This window comes from Colossoma macropomum, unplaced genomic scaffold (genome assembly GCF_904425465.1).
Source record: "Colossoma macropomum unplaced genomic scaffold, Colossoma_macropomum, whole genome shotgun sequence".
Classification (NCBI taxonomy): Eukaryota; Metazoa; Chordata; class Actinopteri; order Characiformes; family Serrasalmidae; genus Colossoma; species Colossoma macropomum.
Window position 1 is genome coordinate 40,661,330 of NW_023494791.1, and position 23,938 is coordinate 40,685,267.

A 23,938-nucleotide genomic window follows, 5' to 3' on the forward strand; every position below is an offset into this window, starting at 1 on the left:
TAGAAATGTACAAAGTAGATGTGACTTTAAGCTGTAGTCCATCGCATTTTCACTGAAAATAATCCACTGGCTTTTCCAGAAGAGTAACTGTTTGGTCTTGAGATGTCTCTTTAGTCTTTTAGTTTTTGTGATTCATTTGAAACCACATTCCACTCACTGGACTTTTGGATCAGCTTTGTCACAATTAACAATAATGATGATATTAAGGAATATCTTACTTAATATCTGCTTCTTTGTCATTGGTTTATCAATCGGTGTCAATCGGTGATGCTGATACGCTCTGCTATCCATGGGTTGAAATCAAACGCATCTCTTCTCTATTATTTTATGGTTCATCTGTTGTTTTTAACAGCAGCTCGTGCTGAGAGTCTGTAAAAAGTCTGCCGTTAAAATGGTCGTAATGCTGACTGCACTGACGCGCCTCTAGAACAGAGAAGGAGAGCTAGCTCTGTTGATGAACTCCCTCGTTTGATCACAGAGTGCATTTTCATCAGCAGTGAACTGAACAGGGTTCGGGTTGAAGTGGGCCAAGGCCCGCGGGTTTCTGCCAGACTGGTTCACCTGTTTGTTGCCGACCCGAATACAGGCGGAATGTTCACACATGTCAATATGGAGCGAACTAAAGAAAAGGTGTGATAAGTCCACACCATAAAAGCGTCCTGAGAAACTTCTCCATCTCTGGCTCACTATTTGCATCGCGTGTCTGCAGCTGCACTGTCTCAGACTGATGATGTTTAATTAGCCACTACTGCGATGTTTTTATTTGTACGTCTCTATTAATATTTATATTAGTTATACTGTGAAAACGTTTAATTCTTAGATTTTTAATTATTAAGTTAATCAATTTTCCATGTATGTTTTTTGACTTACCGTGATGTTACCGGCCCAAATTACTGCCTCCCTCTGAGTACAGGCCTTCAGAGGTTGAGAAACCCTGTCTTATTTGCTGTTTTTGTAGTATATCATGTACTTGGATATCATCCACAGCTAGGCCAGGCTTGGCAGACTAAACCTTTACTACATTCTGTTGGCAAATCTCTTTTTACCTGAGTTAATGTCTGCAAAAGTGGTTTCACTGAATTGGTTTTGACATCTCTGACTAAAACTAAAAGTACCACCAAAAGTTTAACAGGTTTTCCCCAGGTCACGTCTGGCCCTGCAAGACTTCAACATTAGCCTAACATGAGCAGGAGAACATGAGCCAGCAAAGTATTAGACTAGATTCACAGTTTGCACACATTTGCATCGTACATTTTCAACTGAATACAGACTTTTTTTTTTTTAAATCATGTTGTTTTCTACACCTCTAAAGTTCAGTCTTAGAAGTTGCATTTTCTGCTTCTCACCATCCAAGTTATCCCAAATACATTAAATGAGGTGGTCAGTTCATTGTTCTGAGAACACCAGCAGCTTCTTTGTTTGATTTCCAGATTTTTCTCTAATTCTCGACCTCAGTGAGGCTTCTTGACAGCTACACATCCTTTCAGACCCACAGCATTGAGTTGTCTTCTCACAGTGGAAAGACAGACAGAAACACCTGTGGATTTTTTCAGATCTGAAACAACAGTGGAGCTTGATTTGCCATTTTACCAGGTCCTGCACGGTTGTCTTTAAAAAAAAAAAATGTGCTTTGGTTTTGGAAACACCTGTTTTTTTCCTTTTCTTGGTTTTTCCCTTCCTTATGCAAGTGGATTGTGTTGTATCTAATATAGAAATCTATTTTTAAAAAGCGAAAGGGCTGTCGTGGTAATACTTGAAGATGGACAACTGTTGTTTAATGGCTGATTCTAAAATCGGATAAGGCTTATGTCACTAGCTGTTGATTGAGTGAAGGCAGGTCCAGGTTGTGCCCCTTTGGTAATTATTTTGCCCCCATGCCTAATTAGTGCTGCTGTCAGGCCCGTGTGTATGTGGGTGGGTGTGTGTTCAGAGTCAAATGAAAGGTCGGCGGGTGCTTGTATCAATCGCGCGAGCGTATTTTCATGCGAACAGGCATCATTACGCGGCAGTGTTTGACATTGCCGTGATGTTTTTACTGTCTCTCGTTCTCCTCCGTGGCCCAGCGGCCAATTAGCGGGGCGAGAGAGCCCGGCTTAGAGTAGCACTCACGGACATGCTAGCACCCCTCAGCCAAATCAAATTAGCCAGCCTCCTCACAAATGAGCAGCGCAGTCTATTACCAACCACTGACACCATGACACACACGCACTCTTGTATATATCCTCTCTCTCTCTCTCTCTCTCTCTCTCTCTCTCTGTCTTCTCATTTAGTTATTCAGAACATTCCCCCTCGCTCAGAGAGATGTAGGTTGGGATTAAGCTGAGGGCCGAGGGAAAGTGCCAGCTTTGTGTGTGTGTGTGTATGTGTGCACACATTATGTATAATTGGATTGGATGGAGAGCTCAGAGGTCAGAAGTGTTTTTTGTGGAGACGCTTGCTCTGCGGTCAGCAGAGGTCAGGAGGCTTGACCTTGGACTTGTCTGTTTCTTCTGTCTGCCGTGAAGGGCCCTTAACAAGACAAGGCCAAATCCCTCAAAGACAGCACACTTCATTTATTCTTATGAATACAAATATAACATAAATAATATGCCTCCCCGCTCTCACTCTCAACCTCTCTCACTCACTTTCTCTCTCTCTTTCTCTATCACTCTTTCTCTCTCTCTCTCTGTCACTCTCTCCTGCTGTCTTTCTCTTTCTTGCTTTCACTCTCTATCCCCCTCTCTCTCTCTCTCTCTCTCTCTCTCTCAGTGTCTCTCACTCTCTTAAGAGTAGGAGGTCTCTGTAGGGTCTCTCTTCTTCCTCTCTCCTCCTCCCTTTCTCTCTTTCTTTATCTCTTTTACTCTCTCTTTGTGTCTGTCTTTACTCTCTCTTCCTTGTCTCTCTCTCGTGCTCTTTTTCTCTTTCTCACTCTCATTCGTTCTTTTGTCTTTTTTATCTCTCCATCTTCTGTCTTTCTTTTGCTCTCTGTCTTTTTCTCGTTCTCTCATTCACTTTCTCTTTTTCTGTCGGTCTTTATCTCTTTCTTCTCTGTCTCTCTGTCTCTTGCTCTCGTTCTCTCCTTTTCTCTTTTTCTCTTTTTGTCTTTTTCTCAGTCCCTCTCTCCTCTCTCATGCTCTCTCTCTCATCTTATTCATTCTCCACCCCTCTTTTCTTCTTTCTTTCTTAATCTACCTCTCTCTCTATCTCTCTCAATCTGTCTCTCTTATACTCTCTCTCACTCTCTTTTTTCCCGTCACTGTTGTCATCTCTCTCACACTCTCTTTCTTTCTCTCTCACTCTCTTTCTCTCTCCCTATCACTCTCATCCTTTATTCCTACTAACTCTCTCTTTCTCTCTTTCTTTTATCCCTATCACTGTCTTCATCTCTCTTTCTCTATTTCCCACTTTTCATCTCTTTCTTTCTCAATCCATATCTCTCTCTCTCTCTCTCTCTCTCTCTCTCTCTCTCTCTCTCTCCAGGCTATGTAGGATATGAGATATGCATTTTTACTTCCCTCACAAATGAGCACATTCCAGGGGCTATTCTGGCTCAAATAAATAAAAAAATAAATTAATATTCACATAAAAGTGTTTTCTTAGAGTCTAATAAAAGACAAGTGTGTTCCAGCGCTAATGAAATACAAGAGCAGGTACAAATTGGGCTGAAAATCAAGTTATTTGAGAAGATATCAGCCGAAAAATATGCCAAAACTGACTCTACTTGGCACGTCTTTTGAAGCAATAAGAAAAGAATCCCGCAGGTTTTTGATTTTGTAAATAGAAAATGAATTCAACTCCACTGATAAAGCGTCCTGGGTGAATTGGAAGCGTATCGAATCCGTCTTCTCTTTTCATCGATTCGTTTGCTTTGCACAGGCATTAGTCCCCTGTTTGAGTTTCTGTTGAGGGGGGGGGTTGTGAGTAATGCTGTGTTACTGTAGGATAGAGTTAGGGCTGTGTCTGTGATTAGGTTTGTGCGGAGAGCTTCAGAGCTAATGTAATTAAGCTGTCAGTCAAAAGGCAGGGGCGTGTGGCTCAGCAGCGCTGTCAGTGCTCAGGCCACTGCACCATAGCATGGAAGAGGTAAAAGAGAAGTTTACTGAAGGAGAAAGACACAATGAGATGCCTCAGTGAGAAGGAAGACCTAGCGCTAATGAAAAACATGTCACCCATATCCAGCATTAACAACAGCTACATTTCACCATTGCAGATAAGTTAACTCTTAGATGTCTGGTCATTGTCATTTTGCTTCAGTATAGCTTGATTTAAAGCTGCACTGTGTAAGATTTGCAGATTTGGAGACCTCTGTGGTGGAAATGTGTAACTGCATGCAACAAGAACATTTTGTAACGTAGATTGTTCTTCAGACCCCCACCAGCAGATGAGTCTGATGAATATGAATGTGTTGAGGGAGTATTTAACGAGAACTTAGTTAAAACTTGGTCAAGGATGTGTCTTCCAAAGATGTGATTGAAGATAATTCATTGTCATCAAATCTTCAGTAGTATAATGTTGATTTTGTATTTGAGATCTAAACGTCGAGCCAACTCTTTTTTTTTGAGCCTGTGCGTGACGTTAATTCTTAAGAATGTTTAACGTGGTCCAAAAAAGCAGAGAAATCTAACCCAACATATATATATATATATATATATATTTTGATTTTCCCCCCAATTTTCTCCCCAATTTAGTCATATCCAATTCCACCCAATAGTTAGGGCTCCCCGTGTCACACGATACCACCACCATCACCTAAAAGAGCGAAGGCTAGCACAGACACAAAACTTAAAGCTGATGATATTGGGAATGCACATGCCTGTTAATTGCCAGTTTATTCAGCCTGTGGGATCTCGCTTATTTGAGCGTATGTTATCTCTCATCCTGCTATGGAGACAAAGGATGGATGACGACGGAAGTTCTACCACCTAAACTAGGGGAATTTTTGAGACTCTCCCAAAGTATCCATTATCTCATGATTTTGAGAAGTGTTTAATATGGATACACTCACTAAGAAATTAGATACATCAAGCACCATTGGTCAAAACCCTTTTGTCCCAACACGAGGCGACATCTGACTGGAATACTCAACAAACAACGACCAGTGAGTTTGGTGAAAATTTGTAGGTAATTCTAAGAATTGTCAAGAAATTACAAAAACCTGGCTTGATGTTTTTTCTGCTGCAAAATAAAAAACAAGAAGCTTTCAAATTACAATAAAATCAATAAGCTAGTGAGAAATAATTAATGTGAAATTACGTCAAGCTTTTTAATGCTCACTGAATTAGAGTTCTTGTATTATTACTTGTCTTTCTCTCTGCTGTGATTTAAATGAACATTTAGAAATGATTTACTTGAAATGTACTTTTCTCATTACATTTGCGTTATTTTTGATTTGTCTATTTAATTAATGAGCTTCTCAGACTGAAGGCTGCGTTATCTGAATGGACATTAACTGATGGAGTGATTTTATTTTTTAAGGGAAGCTGGCTAAATAAAAAGGCCTGAATGCATGAAAGGTGACTGAATGGATGACACAGCATATAGATTCCCTACTGATGGTAGTGTTTCATTTTCAGGTGGTGTTCGAGGGTATCCGTGGAGACGGTTTTGAGGGGGACATCGCCATTGATGATGTTTCGGTTACCAAAGGGAAGTGTACACAGGAGAAACTGCCTGCAGCAGGTCAGTACATCATCACTGAACCAGAGGAAGAAACATCAACAGTACAATTCTGACAGCTGCAGCTGTAGCTGTTATAACCTGTTTAACTCAGGTTTGGAGATTTAACAAGATAGATGATCAATCTAATTTACACAATTTTCTCCTTACCCCAAGTGTTGTCAATCAGTCAAGACATGTTTTGTGTCTGAAGCTTCTTTGGTTTTGCACTGGAGCTATGAGGCTAAAGGTGCTAAGAAAAGCTTATGACCACCAAACAGCACGATTAAAGCGTCACACAATTACCTACTTTCAGTTGGGCATTCCGGACTAACACTAGCATTTGTGTTATTTGTCATGTTGCGTAACATTCTGTAGCACAGCATTATCTCAGCCTTATTGGTTTGACAGAATTCACAACTTTACATCCTTTTTATGTTTTCGTTTATCAGTGTTCTCTCACTACAATACCCAGCATGCATTATGCAAATGCATCATACAGCCATTGGGAATTCACCCCTCGGCAATAAAGAAATCCACTGATGTGCCATTCATTTAAAGGGTAATAAATACAGACACTGTATTCGGCTTCCTAGCAGTAACATTAGCTTTTCTGGCTTCTTTCTGCATTCACCAGCTAGCGGAATATAAGAGAAAAAGACATTTCAAACAGCCCGTTCTCATGCACCCACCCCCAGGCGCTTGTAGTTTTTCAAAAGTTCCTCCTAACTTCAAGATTCATATGAAGGAGGCTTTCCTTTTTCATTTTGGCCAGAGTGCTCATTTAAATAGACTTGCTCAGACATGGAAAAGTATGTTACATAGCTAAAAACAGTAGTAGCAACTAATATATATATTATATATATTTATATATTTATATATATATATATATATATATGTAATCTGCCCAAGGGTGCTTTTCCATATGACTGTATATGTCATACTGTTTATTATGGTTCTGGCTTATGCTAATTGGTGGTCATAAGTTTCCATTACTCATCCATCACCATTTCCATTACTGTTCTGTAAATTAGCCTCATAGTTCCAGTGCAGAACTAAATCAGCAAACTTCGGACCAAAAACATGTCTTTGCTGATTCGCCACCTGGGAAAAAAAAAAAAAATTTTTTGCAGAATTATTGCTATAAGCAAGTGAGAGAGCAGGAAAGAAAGTGAAAGAGAAAGAGATAACTGGAGCATAAAGAGAGTAAAATGGTGAACCAGCAGTTTTTTTGTTGCTCAACTCAGCTAAGCAATATGATGTGGTAGTTTTGATTAAGTGCCAGCCATGTCAGTAAGAGGGAGAAGCCCCTTCTGCGTGGGGGCTGCTGAGGCAGCTGTAAACGCAGCCAGAGCCACTGGGGCCTGGGCCTGTGCTGGCAGCTCTGCCCCCCTGCTCGCCCCAGGGAGGACCCCACGCCACAGCAGAGCCATTCCTCCTGAGTGCCAATCTTGGCACAGGATGGCTATGAAAACGGGCACAGCAACAGGAAAAGGGCCCATGCCAGTTCTCTGAGAGAGCAGGCAGCCAGCCAGAGTGCCATCGTCATCCATCACATTCACATCTTGAAGAGAGAAAACCTAATTTTTGCACGAAAAGGGCTGCCCAGTGACAGCACTCATACCATTTCTCTGCTTACATATTGTCATATTGTAAATTAGTAAAAATTTTAGTATATATTAACTTATACATCACAGCTGACTCTTTCGCCAACATTCATCAAAATGGGCTTTAATATGCTCCAATACAGTGCCCATTTACTGTAAAGCAAAACCACATCTGTACATGAATTTATCATGTGAATGATGATGCATAAACATATGCACAGTTAGCATTTTATGATATTGTATTATAGCCCAAAATGCCCTACGGTTGGTGCAAGATGACCTCCTTCTAAGGGAATGAAGCCTCTAAGGAGAATCCTGAATTAATTGTCATCTGCTTTTTAGAGGTGAAGCACCTCAGGGACCTGGCTTTCAACTCACTCACGCACTCATGTTTAGCAGGCTGAAGGTTTTCCACAAGGGGGAGCTATTAGCACATAAGTGCACTGTTAGCCCTTAACTCTTCATGCTTCATAAGAGCTTCGAATCACTGAAACTGTGTGCCCTTGTTACAGTATAGCACAATAAACACAACATAACATAAATAACATTCTAATCAATAACATTAATCATTTAAACCAATCACTATTAAAATGTTATTGATCAGAAGTCTGTATTTTGAATGTTTGCTCATGTTTGCTCAGAAGCTGTCACAGTGCATCCAACAGCAAAGGCAGCATGGAGCTTCTTTCACAGTGATAGCTCTATTTCCACACGCTGATCTATTTTAATCAAATAATGATAATAATAATAATACCTTTATGTAGGCCTTGCTTATTTCAGCAAGACAATGTCAAACCACATTCTGCATGTATTGCAACAGCATTGCTCTATATTAATAGAGTGCAGGTGCTAAACTGACCTGCCTGCAGTCCAAATCTGTCACCCACTGAAAACATCTGGCGCAATATTAAATGAAAAATATGACAAAGGAGACCCTGAACTGTTGAGCAGCTGAAATCCTATATCATACAAGAAGGGGAAAACATTTCACTTTCAAAACTACAGCAGTGTCTCCTCAGTTCCCAAACGCTTACAGAGTGTTGTTTAAAGAAGAGGTGATGAAACACCGTGGTAAACGTGCCTCCGTCCCAACTTTTCTTTAACGTGTTGTTGGCATTAAATTCAAAATGGCCATATATTTTTAAAAAACAAAAACATTTCTCAGTTTCAACATATGATATGTTGTCTTTGTAGTATTTTTCTTTAAAATATAGTCTGTATTAGGGGTGCGGGAAAAACTTGATTCTTAGATGCATTGCGATGCGGACGTGAACGATTCTGAATCGATTCATTCAACGTCAAAAATCGTTTTTCTAAATATTTAATTTATGTAATGTTGACAGAACGCAAAAGGCTGAACTGGAAGTGGGTAAGTGCAGCGCCCGGACAGTCTGTGGTGGCACATAACAAAAACACTACGAGAAAGGAGCGAGAAATCCAACGACACCCTCTGCCTTAAAAGCCAGGTTAGGTCAGGAGTCGCAACACAAATGATAAGAAGAGCCATTTTGTCCTTTCAACGAAGTCAAACCACCTTAGGAGCCACAACATTTAATGTCCAGTATGTCTCAGTATGTGATAATGTCCTAGTATAGGTTAAAAATATGAACGAGAGCGCAGATTTACTTCGCTCTGCTTTAAGCTTTAGCTATAGCCGCTTTCCTCCCATCTCCGCCAGAAAACGAAGACTTCGGTGCTATGTGACCTGCTGTCTGCTGTCTGTTCTCAGTCATTGAGAACCGGGGCTTTCGCGCTATGCTGCACACTTTGGAGCTGAGATTCAGCGTCCAGCCTCGAAAATACCCTCCCCCCACACTCTCTACAATGAGACCAAAACCGAAGTTATAAAATCACTAAAGAAAATGGGAAGGATGGCTGTAACGCGCAGCGTGGACACCCATTACCACTGGATCTTATTTCAGGGCAACAGCGCATTTTATTGCAGATGAGTGGCAGCAGCGTCTCTGAATGAGAGCCTTCTAGTTCACTTGCCACATCACTTCCATTTGATTTATTAATAAAAGATATTTTAGATATTTAAAGCAAAGTATTTGTAATGATCCATAATGCATTTACATTTTGGATCATTAAAAATACTTTGCTTTAAAAGTACCAAGTCCTCAGACAGTAGGAAGACAGAAATCATGTATAGAGAAAAAAGATGCATCGAGATGCATCGATAATCGTTTTACAATCGCATCGCAGCCCTCTGAATCGTAATGGAATCGAATCGTGAGGTGCCTAAAGATTCCCACCCCTAGTCTGTGTGATTTGCATTCTATTTTATTTACATTCTGCACAGCGTCCCAACTTTTTTGGAAATGGAATTGTATTTAGTAGGGAAGGATCCATGCTACTCTTTTGCAGCAGGGGCTTCACCAGAACAGTTTCAAAAGCATCTGGAAAAGCACCTGGTGACAGAGAACAGTTTACAGTAGTTAAGACATCATTTTGAACACAAGCAAAAAACATCTTAAATAATGGAATAGGAATAGGGTCAAGATCACTATGACCAATTACTCAGCAGATTTAAACAGGCTGATTGTGTTGCCAGCAAGACATTAGGTCTTAATTGATAAGTGCAACTGATTCAGTGGCCTTCAGTGTCCAGGTTAATTAGTCTCCACATCCCCTGCATAATCATATTTTAAATTACTTTTCTTGCACTATAAATAAATGCATATATCTCTATACACTACTGTTTGAAAGTTTGGTACCACTTTTTCCATTATTAATTAATTTTATTCAATAATAATGAAATACAATATCTAGACACCAGAAGGTATTCTAAAATATTTTATTTAATAGTTCAATAGTTTTTTTTTTTTTTTAGGAATACCAATAAGTTATTAAATGATAGATACTGTAAATATTTGTAATAATTTCTTGGGAAGTTATTTGCCTTGAGATTTATTCCCCATTATGTTATTTTAGCTTTGCCTTTTTACCATTGGTCACCTGTGTGTAGTCTGTAACAACTCCTTGTAATCATTATTGCCAGCTGTTCATGGTTCCATGTCTTTGTGTATATGCCTTGGTTTGCTCTGTTTCTATGCTCTGCACTGTTTGGTGTTGACTTGTATGTTGTTAGATCTGTTGGTTTTTGTTTTCCCATTTTCATAGATGTCTGTTTTTCTTCAGTTTCTCTTTGTGCTCAGGTGTTAGTGTTTCCTGGACTTTAGATTTCTCCTAGAAAATATATATCATATTTGCCATTTCTAATGAAGATTCCTGCTTTTCTTGTTACTGCTTGCCACTTCAGTATCTTTGTCAGCTTGGACTACTAATAATTTCAGAATTTACCACAGTAGATAGCTATTTTACTCTACATTATTCATCTGAGCGGCTCAGAGGAACAGAAAGAATAAAAATCCTGTCAGTAGAGGAAAAGACATTATGATTTTTTGCTAAATAATTTAAAAGTATCTGAACAAGATTAATATTTTTATACAAAAACTAGACATCACACAACTGGAAACTTTGGTGCTTTGGTGCCACAAATGATTTGATATAGCACCAAAATGGGTTCTTCTGTTGTAACAAGCTTAACATCATAACAATAGGAGAACCTTTTTTGATGGTATAGAGAACCATTTTCACAAAAGTTCTTTATAGAACCATATACAGCACATTCTGAAGAACTATTTCACCATGCAAAGAACCATTTAAGCATGCAGATCGTTCTTTGAGTGTTCATGGTTCTATATAGGACCATTGTCTTTACTAAGGAACCCTTTTTTTAAGAGTATAAATGATTATATTTAATCATGCAAATGTATCTTTGAGTGGTTATGGTTCTATATAGATAAAGAACCCTTTAAAGAACCCTTTGTGAGTGTATAGTGCCTTTTCCTAGTACTGATATATAGGCCATTAGTACATATTCAGAGCTTCCAAAGAAAAAAAAACATCTAAACCACTTCAGACTTTAGTTAGCTGTAGCTGGTGGTCAAATGGTGTATGATGTAAATAAGCAAGGCAGAGCTTATACACGATGTTTCCCACCATGTTACTCTCTAAAGCATTGTCCTCGAAAGAGTCTGACACAGACCGACATCATTTCGTTCATACCAGCACTGCTTACTCCCTATAGAGTGTCTTCTTGTTCATACAAGAACAGTGATGGAGTAGTGAATCAGAAAGAAACATGTTTTATGCAGCTGCTAGTTGAGCTGTGTACCAGCTAAAAGCTTCACTGTAATGTATAACCTCAGCTGAGATTTTGTCCCAGTAGAAACAAGCTTACAGTGCGAGCAGTGAAGTTTTCTACAAAAGGAGGATCTTCTACATCAGTTTGAAATGAGAAGTGCCTGATATTCACATTTTTATTGGTAGCTAGCCCAAGCTTAATTGGAATTGATCACATTTTGCATTTGATTTTATGGATCACACTTTAAAGGGCTTCGTTTCCTGTAACAAGTTTTATTTTAATGCGTTTTTCTTTCAACCCCAGCAAATCCATACCATTTTTTTTTCTTAGTAGAGAAGAAAACCTGCTGAATATTAAGTGCTCAAGCCACCTCAGTCTCAGGCTGAGCAGTTTGTACTCTGGTTGCTTTGATAATGTCAAGTAACTATCAGAATAGCCATCATAGCTGCTTTTTTCACTCTGTCAGTGGCCAAGTTCTCACCATCTGTGCTCCTCAGAACCCTCAGAACATTTCCTAGTACATGCTTATTAAAAATTAATGGTAGAAAGGTTTTGTATTATATATTTCTTACAATAATGGAATTCACACCAGGCCCAGGGTCAGGGGGTTATTTAGTAGGGCAGTGCCACCCAAGCCAATCATCATGCCCCACTAAACCCACTACTTTTTATACATGCTTTGTAACAGCAATCAACAAAGTGAAAGTAGCTTCATGTGGGCTGCCTCTGCTTGCTGTGAGCACCCAATATAAAAGGCTACATCGACCATGCATGGACTTTTTTCCCCCTTTCAGATCAAGTTGAAAAATGTTTGACTTCAGGGATAAACTCTGATCACCAATTGTCACTTTTCAGGATATAACCAATCAAAAAAGATGCACAAAAGGGCTGACCAATTTGCGCATGTTTACGATTTCCAAGATGTTCAACTCAAAGATAAATATTAATTCACTATCATAAATACCATCCCTTGCATTTCTATCATTGAGGTTTGCTATAAGACCTTGAGAAATAGACGTTGAGAATCCCTCACCACTGTAGCTTTGTGAGTAGTTAACTTTAATGTAGAACTACAGTGTTGTCACTTAGCTTGCTAACTGTGGGATTCAAGACACTGCTAGTATTGCTAATGTTCACATGGGTTGATTATTGAGTACTGAAACCTGTTTGACTTTTTTCTCTCCGTCTTTCTTTTGCAAAACTTGTCACAGCTGGATTTCTCGTGCTTTAGACACTCTTGATTAGCTGCCTTTTAGGGATGTGCTGTATGTTGTGGGCAGATTTCTAAATTAGGAGACGTTTGGTGCTTTGCTGAAAACGTGGCTCTTCTGTTGATTCTCTCCTGATTACAATGTGGCTCCTTAGCCTTTTTGCATGTGTGCAGCATGTGGATATGCTGCACCCCTCCAACCTCTCATCCTACTCCCAACCCCACACTCCCATCTCTTCACATTTTATAAGTGAAGCATAAACTCCATAGAGATCCAATCAAAACACACACAATCACTTTCTATAGCATCTTAAACTAATTTAAAATAATGTTTTGCTAAAATGTGATAATCTTGTTTGGTAGTTGCAGAGTAGCTCCTGAACTGTATTAGCTGTGTGTGGAGGCGATTCATCTCTGATACAGTGGTTAAAGCTTACGATATTGTTGCAATAAACAGACCTGCTGTTTGTGATGCCAAGATTTAAGCCTGCTGTAAAAATGTTTTATTTTAAATGAAAAGGAGAAACGAGAGCTAATATTCCTGCCCGAAGTGATTATGTGACGGAGCTGAGCTAAAGGCAGTGAGGATCGCTGTACTTTATTCATTAAACTAGTCATGCCTCTGTGGTGCATCGCTCTCTTATCACAGTCACCTTTTTCACTGAGCTTTTTTTTTCATCGTCCAAGAATTTGAAATGCGCCCACACATGATTTCTGAGGCATCTTTGCTCTTTTAGTTTGAATTGCTACAGGGAAAGCTGTTCACTTAAAAGGTTTTCAGGTGTAGGCATGGCATAAACCAGCAATAATTTATTTATCTGGAACATTTTCTGTATATTAACAATAGCCATTCATTCTGAAGGCCTTTTGGTGATGAAATTTGTTTTAGGCTGGGCGTTCACTACACGACTTTTAAAATCTTAACAGATTTCTAAAACAGAAAATGTCACAATCTTAACGTCAGTTTGTCACAGAATTTCTTGTCTTTTTGTCGTGTGGGAGCTCACACTAGACGACAGGGCAAAGAGAGAGTATAACATACATAACGAGTTTCAGCTACCAATAGGAACTCAAACTCCCAGATCTCCTCAGAGATCACATGATACAAATAAAACTTAACTTAGTGGGCCAGACTTGTTTGTGCATTTATGAAGAGTAAACGTAAACTGGGGATTACAATAAGGGATTGAGAAACACTGATATGACAGTTAGAGCTGAAGAAATATTTCACTACAACCTGGCAGCTGAGCTGAAATTGTAAAGAGAGTGATTTAACCTCTGGATCCAAACATTATAAACATGATGTCGACTCTTATCTGCCTGTGCTTTTGAGGCAGCTTCTTGGCTGTTGTCTGATTAACTCGTTGAGTAAATCTCTGACCTTCTCAAACTACAAGACTAAGTCAGAAATATCGGAGGGCCCACCGATCACTTCAGAGTTTGATCGAAGGGCTAAAGATTCACTTTTTTCTCCGCTCAGACTACCAGATCATCCACACTGTCAGTCACTTCTGATCGAGCTCCCAATCTGGAAAATTGCTTCAGATTGCGAAAATTTGTCGCAAGATGCATATCCGAGTAAAATTGGGCAAAAAATCATGTAGTGTGCGCCCAGCTTTAGGCTACCATAAAAATAATGAATACTACATAAAGAACCGCATACCATCATAACAAATGAATACTCAAGTATTCAAATCCTTCACGCTCTAGAATGTGTGAATGGTGCATTCTTAAAAACGAAGGTTCTTAAACGATTCTTGACTTGGACATTCAATTGGTGTAGAAACCTTACGTTATGTGGAGGTACTTTAAACGTTAAATGGTTTTGTTGCACTTTTATTTTAGCGGTCTGCTAGAATAACATTATTCAATTCCTCTTTTTATGTGAGTAAACAGTGGAGTCAAAAACTCTTCAGATTTGCCTTGTAATGTGAGCCAAAGCATGCTACACCTCGATGTTATTAACAAGAAATGTTACAGTTTAACATAAACATTTAACTATCGTCCATGATAAGGATATGGGGAACAATAAATCTTTAGATTATGAGTCAAGGTTATTGGCCTAATGCACCTTTTACTAAATGAGTTCTGCTTCATTGCCTGTAGTAAAGTTGATAGCGAAGACCAATCGGAGATGGAAATCTAAGCCAAGCTCATCAAACATTTATGAGCCTTCTTACCTCCAGAAGCACCTCATCTGAAAAACACAAAAAAAAATAAAAAAAGGAGCGCCAGAGGGGCCTTGCGTGAAATCTTGAAGTCACCACTGAATTATTGAAACAGCCATATACAGGAAAAGGGGGTTAAGGGGGTTTAGCACTTGTAGCTACTGCTGATTGTTGCAGACTGAAAACTTTAGCACACAGGAACTACCTGCTTATAAAACTTTTAAAATATGATTGGCTGAGCCACATTGTGAAATACTCATATATACACTCACGTTTATGATTATGAAATATATTGTATAAGTCACAGTGTGAATTCACAATTCACATATAATGGAAACTTGCTTGCATTCAGTCAAACTTATTAGAAAGGAGATAGAAATGGTAAGAAATAGATTTGTAGTATGGTCATGTTGGCTTGTTCAGTGAGAGTGCCATTAAATTAGCATTAAATCTTACTGCAAGAGCTCAAAAGAGTAGATGCTCTCAGGCCCTTATGCCATTATTTGTGGAGTACAGCATGTTCTCAGGCCCTTATCCCATTACTTGCGGAGTCCCTCAAAGTACTGTAGTAGGGCCATTATTTTTTTTTTGTTGAATATAAATGATCTAAATTCAATTTGCTTGTGTAACCTTTTCCAAGTTGATGATGCTCTGAGCCTATACATTTTTTTGATATTACAAAACTACCTAGTGTAAGTTGAATATATAACATAAAGACAGTAATAACTCTAAACTTCCAATAGTTAATAATGGATAATAATTTCTAATCTTAATTAGTAACATTCACCAATAACAGGCAACAACAAGAATGTTGAAAGTTGGACAGCAAGCAAATGATAACATATAACTCTAATGTATACATGCTTGAATGCATAGTTTACATTCTAGCACTTCAGCTTCAGCTTTGTCTGGATGAAGGATGGTGTTAAATCACCTGTGCAGAGGTTAGCACAGCCCACACACTGATACAGGCCACTTCGCCCACAGGACTGACCCATGCAGGTGCAGGATAGCAGTGAGGATTTAAGCCTTCACCATGAAAAGCAGAGAAAGACAGTGTTCTTAGCAGAGGAGAGAAACAAAGAGGGCAAATTAATGATTCAAATCAATCATTGTGAAGGGTCACTCAGTCATAGAGCGTTCTAACTTTCAACCCCCAACATCCGGATGTACAGGTCACTGTGCATGTGTGTGTGTGTGTGTGTGTGTGTGTGTGTGTGTGTCCCATGAGGGTGCATGATATTCCATCCCTGGATACACTCTGAGTTTGCACATTCATAATAGTCAGAAGACAGATCACCTGCTGCTTCCTCTCCATTTCTTTCCTCTTGTATCCTCCAATCTTTTCTCCTGTTCTTTCACTTTCTCACCTCTTCTCTTCTCTTCTCTTCTCCTCTTTGCTCTTCTCTTCTTTTCTCTTCTCTTTTCTTCTCTTCTTTTCTCTTCTCTTCTCATGCACTCCTTTCTCTTCTCTCTCTGTTTCTCCTCTTTTTATTGTCTTTTTCATCTGTCTGTCTTTTTTTGGTTCTTTTCTATCTCTTCCTCTCCTCACCTTTTCTTCTTTTGTCTTTTCTTCACGTCTCTGTTTTCTTCTCTCTCCTCAGTCATCTTTTTTTTACTTCTCTGTCTTTTCTCCTCCTCATCCAAAATGCGGTTTTACTGTTGCTTACTGTGAGCACCCTTTCCAACCTCATTCACTCAGATATTCTTGAGATCTGACAAACTAAAGAATTTTTGGTCAAAATAATCCAAGCCAATGTTTTGTCATATCATATCAAGGTTTCGACACACTACAAACATGCTGCAATGCATATCATAAATGCAACACGTTGCAGTCGAACTGCAGTATGCCTTTCTCCTCAACTGACTCTTATTTTCATTCCATTGGGTCCATCTCTCTCCTCTCCCACTCCAGTCTCCTCTCTGAAGGTGCTTTTCACATGAGTACTGCATGTTGAGTAGTTCTCTGTGAGATGAAAGATGCCTGGAGGCTGCAGCAGTGTGCAGGTCCAGGGCTCAGCATCGGTTTGGGTCTTAAGCTTTGAACCTGGGCTGGGACACCAGGGCATGTTGACTTACTGTAGTTCTGCAGTGCTATGATCTGACGTGTCTCCTTTACCTTGACCACTGTCATTGTATGTTTGAGGAAGACATTTGACCCCATGGTGAGAGAGAAGGAAGTGGGAGTTGGAGAATGCTTGGAGATTCCTTAAACATGGAGAATGTAGGGATATGTGTAAGACTGCTTCAGTGTTGCAGTGTTGCAGGGGCAAAAATGCATTTTTTTGACTACATATGACACAAATTGGATTTTTTTTTTTTTTTGAGTTTTCAGCTAAGATTAACCCCTTAAATGGCCAGTGTCCACTGGCAGGTCCAAAGTTTGGTGACAATTTATTTTGAGTGGTCCTTTTCAGATGAAACAAACACTCAACAGACTCGCAGTAACATGTCAAAAACATATGAGGGTTAGGATTAGGTTCTGGGTGAGGGTTAGGTTTTGGGTAAGGTTGGGTAAGGTTAGGTTTTATATCTAGAACCTAAATATAGCTCAGACAGTTTGCATTGAAGTCTCTGTAGTTACTGAATAATAAGCCTTAGTACGTAATAAGTCTGGGATTTTAAGGGGTTAAGCTTTATTCTTAATGACCTGTATTACTATGTAATTTGAGGTCTGTTATGTGAAAATCGCTAATTGCAAAAACAATTTGTTAAAACTTTCATATCGTAATCATCTAAATTCACTTCATAATTGGAAACATTTTGTTCCAATAGGTTGAAAGTAGCATCGGATGACTTCTGGAGTTTATTACTTTTGAGCTGATAAGAATTTAGTTTAGTTTAAGTCACAAATACTTTAAGATGCATTCTGAAGTGCAGTTTTAGTCACCATTATTTAGGATTTCGGCAAGCACTCAATAAGTTTTCAGTAAGTCAGTTTGCGTCTTATATTCTAAAGTAAAGCCTTTAGGGTTACTTCACTGAGTTTTCTGCATTGTGCCTTTAGAGTGATCTTGGCTCAGTGCCCACTTCTAGCGAGAATAGACACAGCACTAAATCACCTCCATTTATAGACAGTTTGTTTAACTGTTGACAGATGAATACCTAAACTCTTAAACTCTGAGATAACAGTGTTTGATCGTGGGTCTTCTACAAATCTTTTTTAGCAAGGCATAGTTCATATCAGCAAATGTTTCTTGTGCATATGTGGTTTTTACAGGTCAAAGTAGCTCTAACACTTGAACTCCAGGTTTGCTAACTCCTGATTCCAGTTACCTTTTCTTGGTCATGAGTCTAGAGTCACTTTTCGTGTTTTTAGTGTAAACAGATTATGTTATTTATTGTAATTTAGATGAAGACCAGGTCATATTTTGACTCCTTAAAAAACAGGCTTATTACATACTCAGACTTATTATTCAGTAACAACAAGGACTTCAATGCAAACTAGCTGAGCTATTCTTATGCTACAGAAGTGTGTAATAAACTTGGGCCTGCTGGTGAGCCCTGGCCATTTATTGGGTTAAGATGACATTTTACATAAATGCAGGTAATTCATATTCTTCTTCTTACCACTGTACATGATTGTGGCAGGCCTTAGGTTAAGGCTTACCTGAATTAACCTCCCACTCTCCAAACTTGCCACCCCCTTCAAAGATCCTTGAAATGTTAGGACAGAAACCGCAGACACTTGAGATGTACTTTATTGAAACGGAAGAATAAGAAGCTTTATTAGAAATCTATTGATTTACTGCCAGACCAAAAAACCCCATGATATAAACGATATTGATCCTTTAAATATAAAGCTACTCCTTATTTATTAAACCCCCTTTGTTGGCAGCTTGCATGCATAATGTGCTCTGTGTGTGTTTGTGTATTTGCAGTTAGTGTGTGTGTGTGTGTGCGAGACAGAGAGAGAGATTGAGAGAGAGAGTGTGTGTGAGCTACCTTGTAATCCCAGTCTTCTACAGTAAAATGCATCTGTGAAGAGACGCGGATGAAATATGGCTCTTAAATAACAATACAAACGTGTTTAGTTTGTACTTCATTTTTCTTATGTGTCGCAGAGAGCTATGAGCTTTATGGGAAGTCATTACTCATCATTACTGCTGAAACACAATGGCTTTTAATTGGTCTCCGACTACCCATTCGTGTCCCTAAGCTCGTAGTTATCTCAGCTTCTAGTCTTTAATTCACCAGATTGTTCCACTCGTATGGCTTAGTGAAGTGTAGCCGTGCGATGATGACACCGACTGCAACCCATCATTTACAGCCATTATGTCTGAAGCTCTGATGGCCATCCTGGGCATCTCTGGGGTTATACTATAGCAGCTCACAAGTCTTTAAAAGATCTATCACTACACATCCCACACGTTTTATGAAGCAAACCTTCTATTCTCACTCACTCTCACTGTCTTTAAAGAACTTCAAAGCCTGGACCTTTAGTTAGTACACGGTTAGGAGACGTGTCACTTAAATAATAGATCACCGAGTGAAAGAGTACTATCAGCTCAGAGTTGTAGTGGGTTTTATGTTGTGGAGTTCAACATATGGACTGCCAGGGGCTGAGCTATAGGGGGCGCAGTGGGGTGCGGCTAGGCCTGGGGGTGGGATAAGATAGAACATTTGCATGTGAGTGGGAGGTTATTAAAGGGGAATTCCACCAAACAAATTTCCACACTATTCAATTGTTAGTAGAATTTACCCAGTTTTCCATTTACCCCAGGTGTAGTCAATCAGCCAAGACATGCTTGTCAAGTCCACATTTTGTTATTTAGGTTAGGAGGTACCAGGCTAACATGGCTAACAAACACTAGAACTCATTAGTCACCCGGATTTCCCAAATACCATGTATAATGATGAAATTATTCAATGATATTGAAGTTATTACTGCCATTTTGCTCTGCTATCAAATTTAAATATGTTATTACTAATTAATTACATAGTTACTGAATTTATAATGTTTACATTTGGCTTACATTCTGTATCAACAGGTGCAGGTCAGCATTTCTGACTTTTTTTCTGTTTCAAGATGACAAAAAATGTGGTTTTTTTTTGCCACATTTTTGTCATTTCTTTTGTCAAAAATGACAAAAATGTGGCATTTTTTCTGCAAAGCAATACTGTGCCCAATTCAAAATGTACAACATTCAAAATATGTCCTCCTCTGCATATTGTCACTTCTACAAACATGTATCTCCATTCTTGTCTATTTTTATTTTTCTGTGTCAACTGAAAATGCTTGCTGTCCTTTACATTGTATGAATATTTTATTATGAATGGACCAATATAAATCCTTCAAAATCACTTTGAAAGTACATTAACCTATATTAAAAGTAGTGTTTTTCATTGGACATGTTTGAACAGCAACGACATGAACTTCACAGTAATTGAGAAGAATTTCTTCACCTATTTTGATGAACTGTGATTTAGAAATAAGATATAATTATTGTGTTAGCACTGCCATTAACTGTATCTTCTAAGTTTACATTGACTTAATTTATATTTAATTGATAATATTTAATTATGCCTCACATAAACCAAAGCAACTAATACAATACTTTAAATACAGCTCTTTTGAATTGTGCACTTGCAGCTAAATAGTGTGGCTCACTCCCATACGAGTGCTCATGTCCTCATTAGCAACATTCACCAGTGAGCAGGCACTTAAGCCAGCGGTATACTTCAAATGATGAAAGAACTAAACAAATCGCTGAACACGCTGTCATAAGTACGCATTAAAAGAACTTGGTGTACATCTTTCTAGGACAGCCCGCCCCGGTAGAGGCGCCAAATACTTTTAAGGGGGGTTGTGAGCGGACCTGTCACTGTGACACAAACACAGGACAATTAAACAAACAGTAATGGTGGCACTAAAAGAAGCAAGAATGCGAGAGAGAGAAGTTGGCAGAGAAACAATTAGGGATAACAAAGGGCTGCATGCAAACAAGCAAAAGAAACTGAAATTTGAATATTCCCACCGCAGTGATGCAGGCAACCATGTGACATGTGGACCAATCACAGAAGGGAGAGGTTTTAGAACAAAGAGCGCAGTGATTATGAGTTCTGTTGTCTGTCTGGCACATACTTTGGCTAAATATGTTTGTTTGCTTGTGAAGGCGGCCAGCTTTAGCCATCTTACCCTCCTAAATCAGAATTTCTAACATCATGCTAGATGTCCTACTCTGAGATGCCTTGTCTATGAGGTAGTAGCATACATAATGAAGACATTTCAACAAAAGGCAGCAAGGATACTGAACACTTCAAGCCAATCAAAGCACAAAGCAAACTAATGGCAGTTCTACTAAGTGTTCCTGGCATAGCTCAGACACCAAACTTCTTATTGGCTTAGATTAGGGGTCAGAAACATGTAGCTCCAGAGCTACATGGAGCTCTTTTACTGCCCTGTTGTGGCTCCACATCAGAATTTTAGGTAAAAATAAAATAATCCTCCTTCTCAATAAAATGAGGCTCTGCTGGTCGTTCTAACAGTTTTAACAGTACATGATCTTAAACACTGGAGTTATTGTAAAACTGCAAATTCATCCTTTAACCCTGAAGATTGGCATGCAGACTACTGGTCACCATAGCAACGCAGACAACAACCTTGCCTGGCTAGCAGCTAACGAAAAGGAAAAGAGAAAGATTTAAGACAACCATTGATAATTTGGAGACGAATGGACTTATTTGTGTTTATAATCACTCCAGCTGGTTTTCTGATACATTTAATCTGCAATGAGAAACTGTCAAACACTAAAAAGTCACAAAGCTTAAGTCAGCTTCTCATTCGCCAGCTTCTTGTTCAGATTTTCCTGTTCCACCTTAAATGGTGCAACAGTTAGCTACATAGCTACATTCTGGCACCTCAGGCACCATTTAAGGTGGAAGGGGAAAATTCAAGAAGCTGGCAAATGAGAAGCGACTTCAGCTTTGTAAAAAGTCGAATGTTGAGGGAAATTTTACATGAAACTGTTCTACTTCTGAGGAAATTTTTCCTGCTAGAGATGCGAGAAAAGCAGCTGTAGCTGAGCTAAAGCTTAAAGCAGAGCACAGTAAGTACATTAGCATATATTGAGACATATTTACAGCCAAGATGGTGAAACGTTAGTTCAATAAAATGGACATAAAATGTTGCAGCTCCCAGTATGGTTAGATTTGTTGAAACTTGACAAAATGGCTCTTCGTAATATTTGGGTTGCTGACCCCTGGCTTAGAACAAAAGCAGCAAAGCCCCTACAACATTCCAGTTTTGTTTGTTTTTCAGTTTGCCAGAACAGCCATGATGAACCTTAAGCTATTAAAAAAAGCTTATTAACAAGTTAATAATCTTAAGATTTCTTATGCAGTAACTATTGTGAAGCTAATATGTTGGGTATGTAGAATGAAAGCAAGGCCCTGCTGACAGGACCAGTTTCTGAGTGCTACCAGGTTTTCTATCACTGTATAAAAGAAGCTCCATGCTACCTTTATTGTTGGATGCATTGTGTTTAGTTTCTGAGCAGTCATGCACATATTCATCATGGAATCCACATCTCAGCAACGATATGAACTTCACAGAGAACTTTACAGAGAAACAAACAACTGAGATAAAACAGTTGGCTATTTCATCAGAAAAATTATAAAAAAAAGATGACAGAATTCAGAAGTATAATTGTGACACACAATAGAAATGTGCAAATCGACAGTTTTGTCTGATGTTCTTTTAATGTTAAAATAATTATAATGAGTAATGAACCTGATTGATTTAAAGTCAATTAAACTTCAAATAATATATTAATACATGAAAAACACAGATTGTTGTTCTGTTAATGTTCAAAGTTCAATTAATTCTAAATTTAAATTAAACTCAACCAGGGAACAAACTTTTTAGATTATTAATTAATTTGCTTTTTTTTTTTACGAGCATTGAGAAATTACATTATTAGCTATTAGAAGTAACAGTTATCACCAGACAAAAACATCATGTAATTGGTTATTGAATATTTCTTGTAGCTCATTTAAAAAAGCAGAGATCTTTTTGTTGTCACTGTGGATTCCAAACTTAAAATTTGTTTATGTTCTTGGTTGTATTATGATTTGAATGTGTTTTTTCCACATTGCTGTTGTTTTCTTGCCATTGGGACAAGCATAAAATATAGAGAAACTAACATGTCGATACAGAATGGAAATCAAATGTCAGTGTTATTCAGTTGCATGACTTACTATATAACAAAACTAGCCATAACTCTCAGGTTCAATGGTTTGAAGGTGAAGAGCTGGAAATGACTTGCCTTTATGCCGATACTAGAACAGGTAAATAGTGGAATGCATTTTGAAAGTGTCATCTCCTCTTTGTTTTGTATTTCCAGACGTGCTTCCAGGATCAGCCCAAAGTCTTCGTCCTGTTCTTCTGAGCATGCCGCTCCTTAGCTCCCTGTGCCTCTGTGTCCTGCTCCTGTCCAGATGATGGGCTACACTCTTTTACGCTCCCTCGCGCAGGTCGCCCCCATGGCAGCAACCAGCACTGCCCAGACACGTTCCTTCCCCTATCCCTCATCTTTCCTCCACTAAATTTTTATCTTTTCTGTTTCTTTTTCTCCTATTCACATTTTACCTCATTTTTCCTGGTCACCCTGCTTTATCATCCTGCATATATCTTTTTAAAGTCTTTCTGTTTTCTGTTGCTACTTTCCGTTCAAATTTAGCATCTTGGTATCAATTTGTATGGCTTCTCTGACCTGCAATGTGACACCATAGCTGAATCCTTTTATTTTAAATTCAACCATACTTAATATTCACATCACATCAGTATATTTCTATATGTTTGTTTTCCCCCACCATCCTACCTCTGCGCCCCTTTCTATGTTGCCGACACACCAAAGTGTCAACTATGCTACCAAAGATGATGGCGGTTCCTCAGACGAAGAGAAGGTTGGGGCGAACATGGGGCCCCTCAAAGCAACTTATCTCTCCCCTTTAGCTGAAGCTGCACGGAAATGCGGATCCTCAGGACGGATTAGCAGAATGTAAGGTTGAGAGTGCTACAAAAAGCGAGGATGGCCGAAATAAAACAAGAGTGAACTTCATGTTTGACCGAGTTCGATGACCTGAATGGACCACAGTCTGTACATTTACATGTATATGATATATCACGTAAGTATCAACAACAGAACACGAATGGACAACGACTGCA

At 38.8% G+C, this 23,938-nt stretch overlaps 1 protein-coding gene across 1 annotated transcript in view; it reads left to right on the plus strand.

The window, feature by feature from the left end:
- LOC118811099 (MAM domain-containing glycosylphosphatidylinositol anchor protein 1) overlaps positions 1 to 23,212 on the plus strand; it is a 323,781-nt gene extending 300,569 nt beyond the window's left edge. Inside the window, exons 17-18 of the mRNA XM_036575308.1 lie at positions 5,553 to 5,658; positions 23,115 to 23,212. Of these exons, the coding sequence (XP_036431201.1) occupies positions 5,553 to 5,658; positions 23,115 to 23,212 (204 nt within the window). The remainder of the gene's footprint in view (positions 1 to 5,552; positions 5,659 to 23,114) is intronic.
- The last annotated feature ends 726 nt before the right edge of the window (positions 23,213 to 23,938 follow it).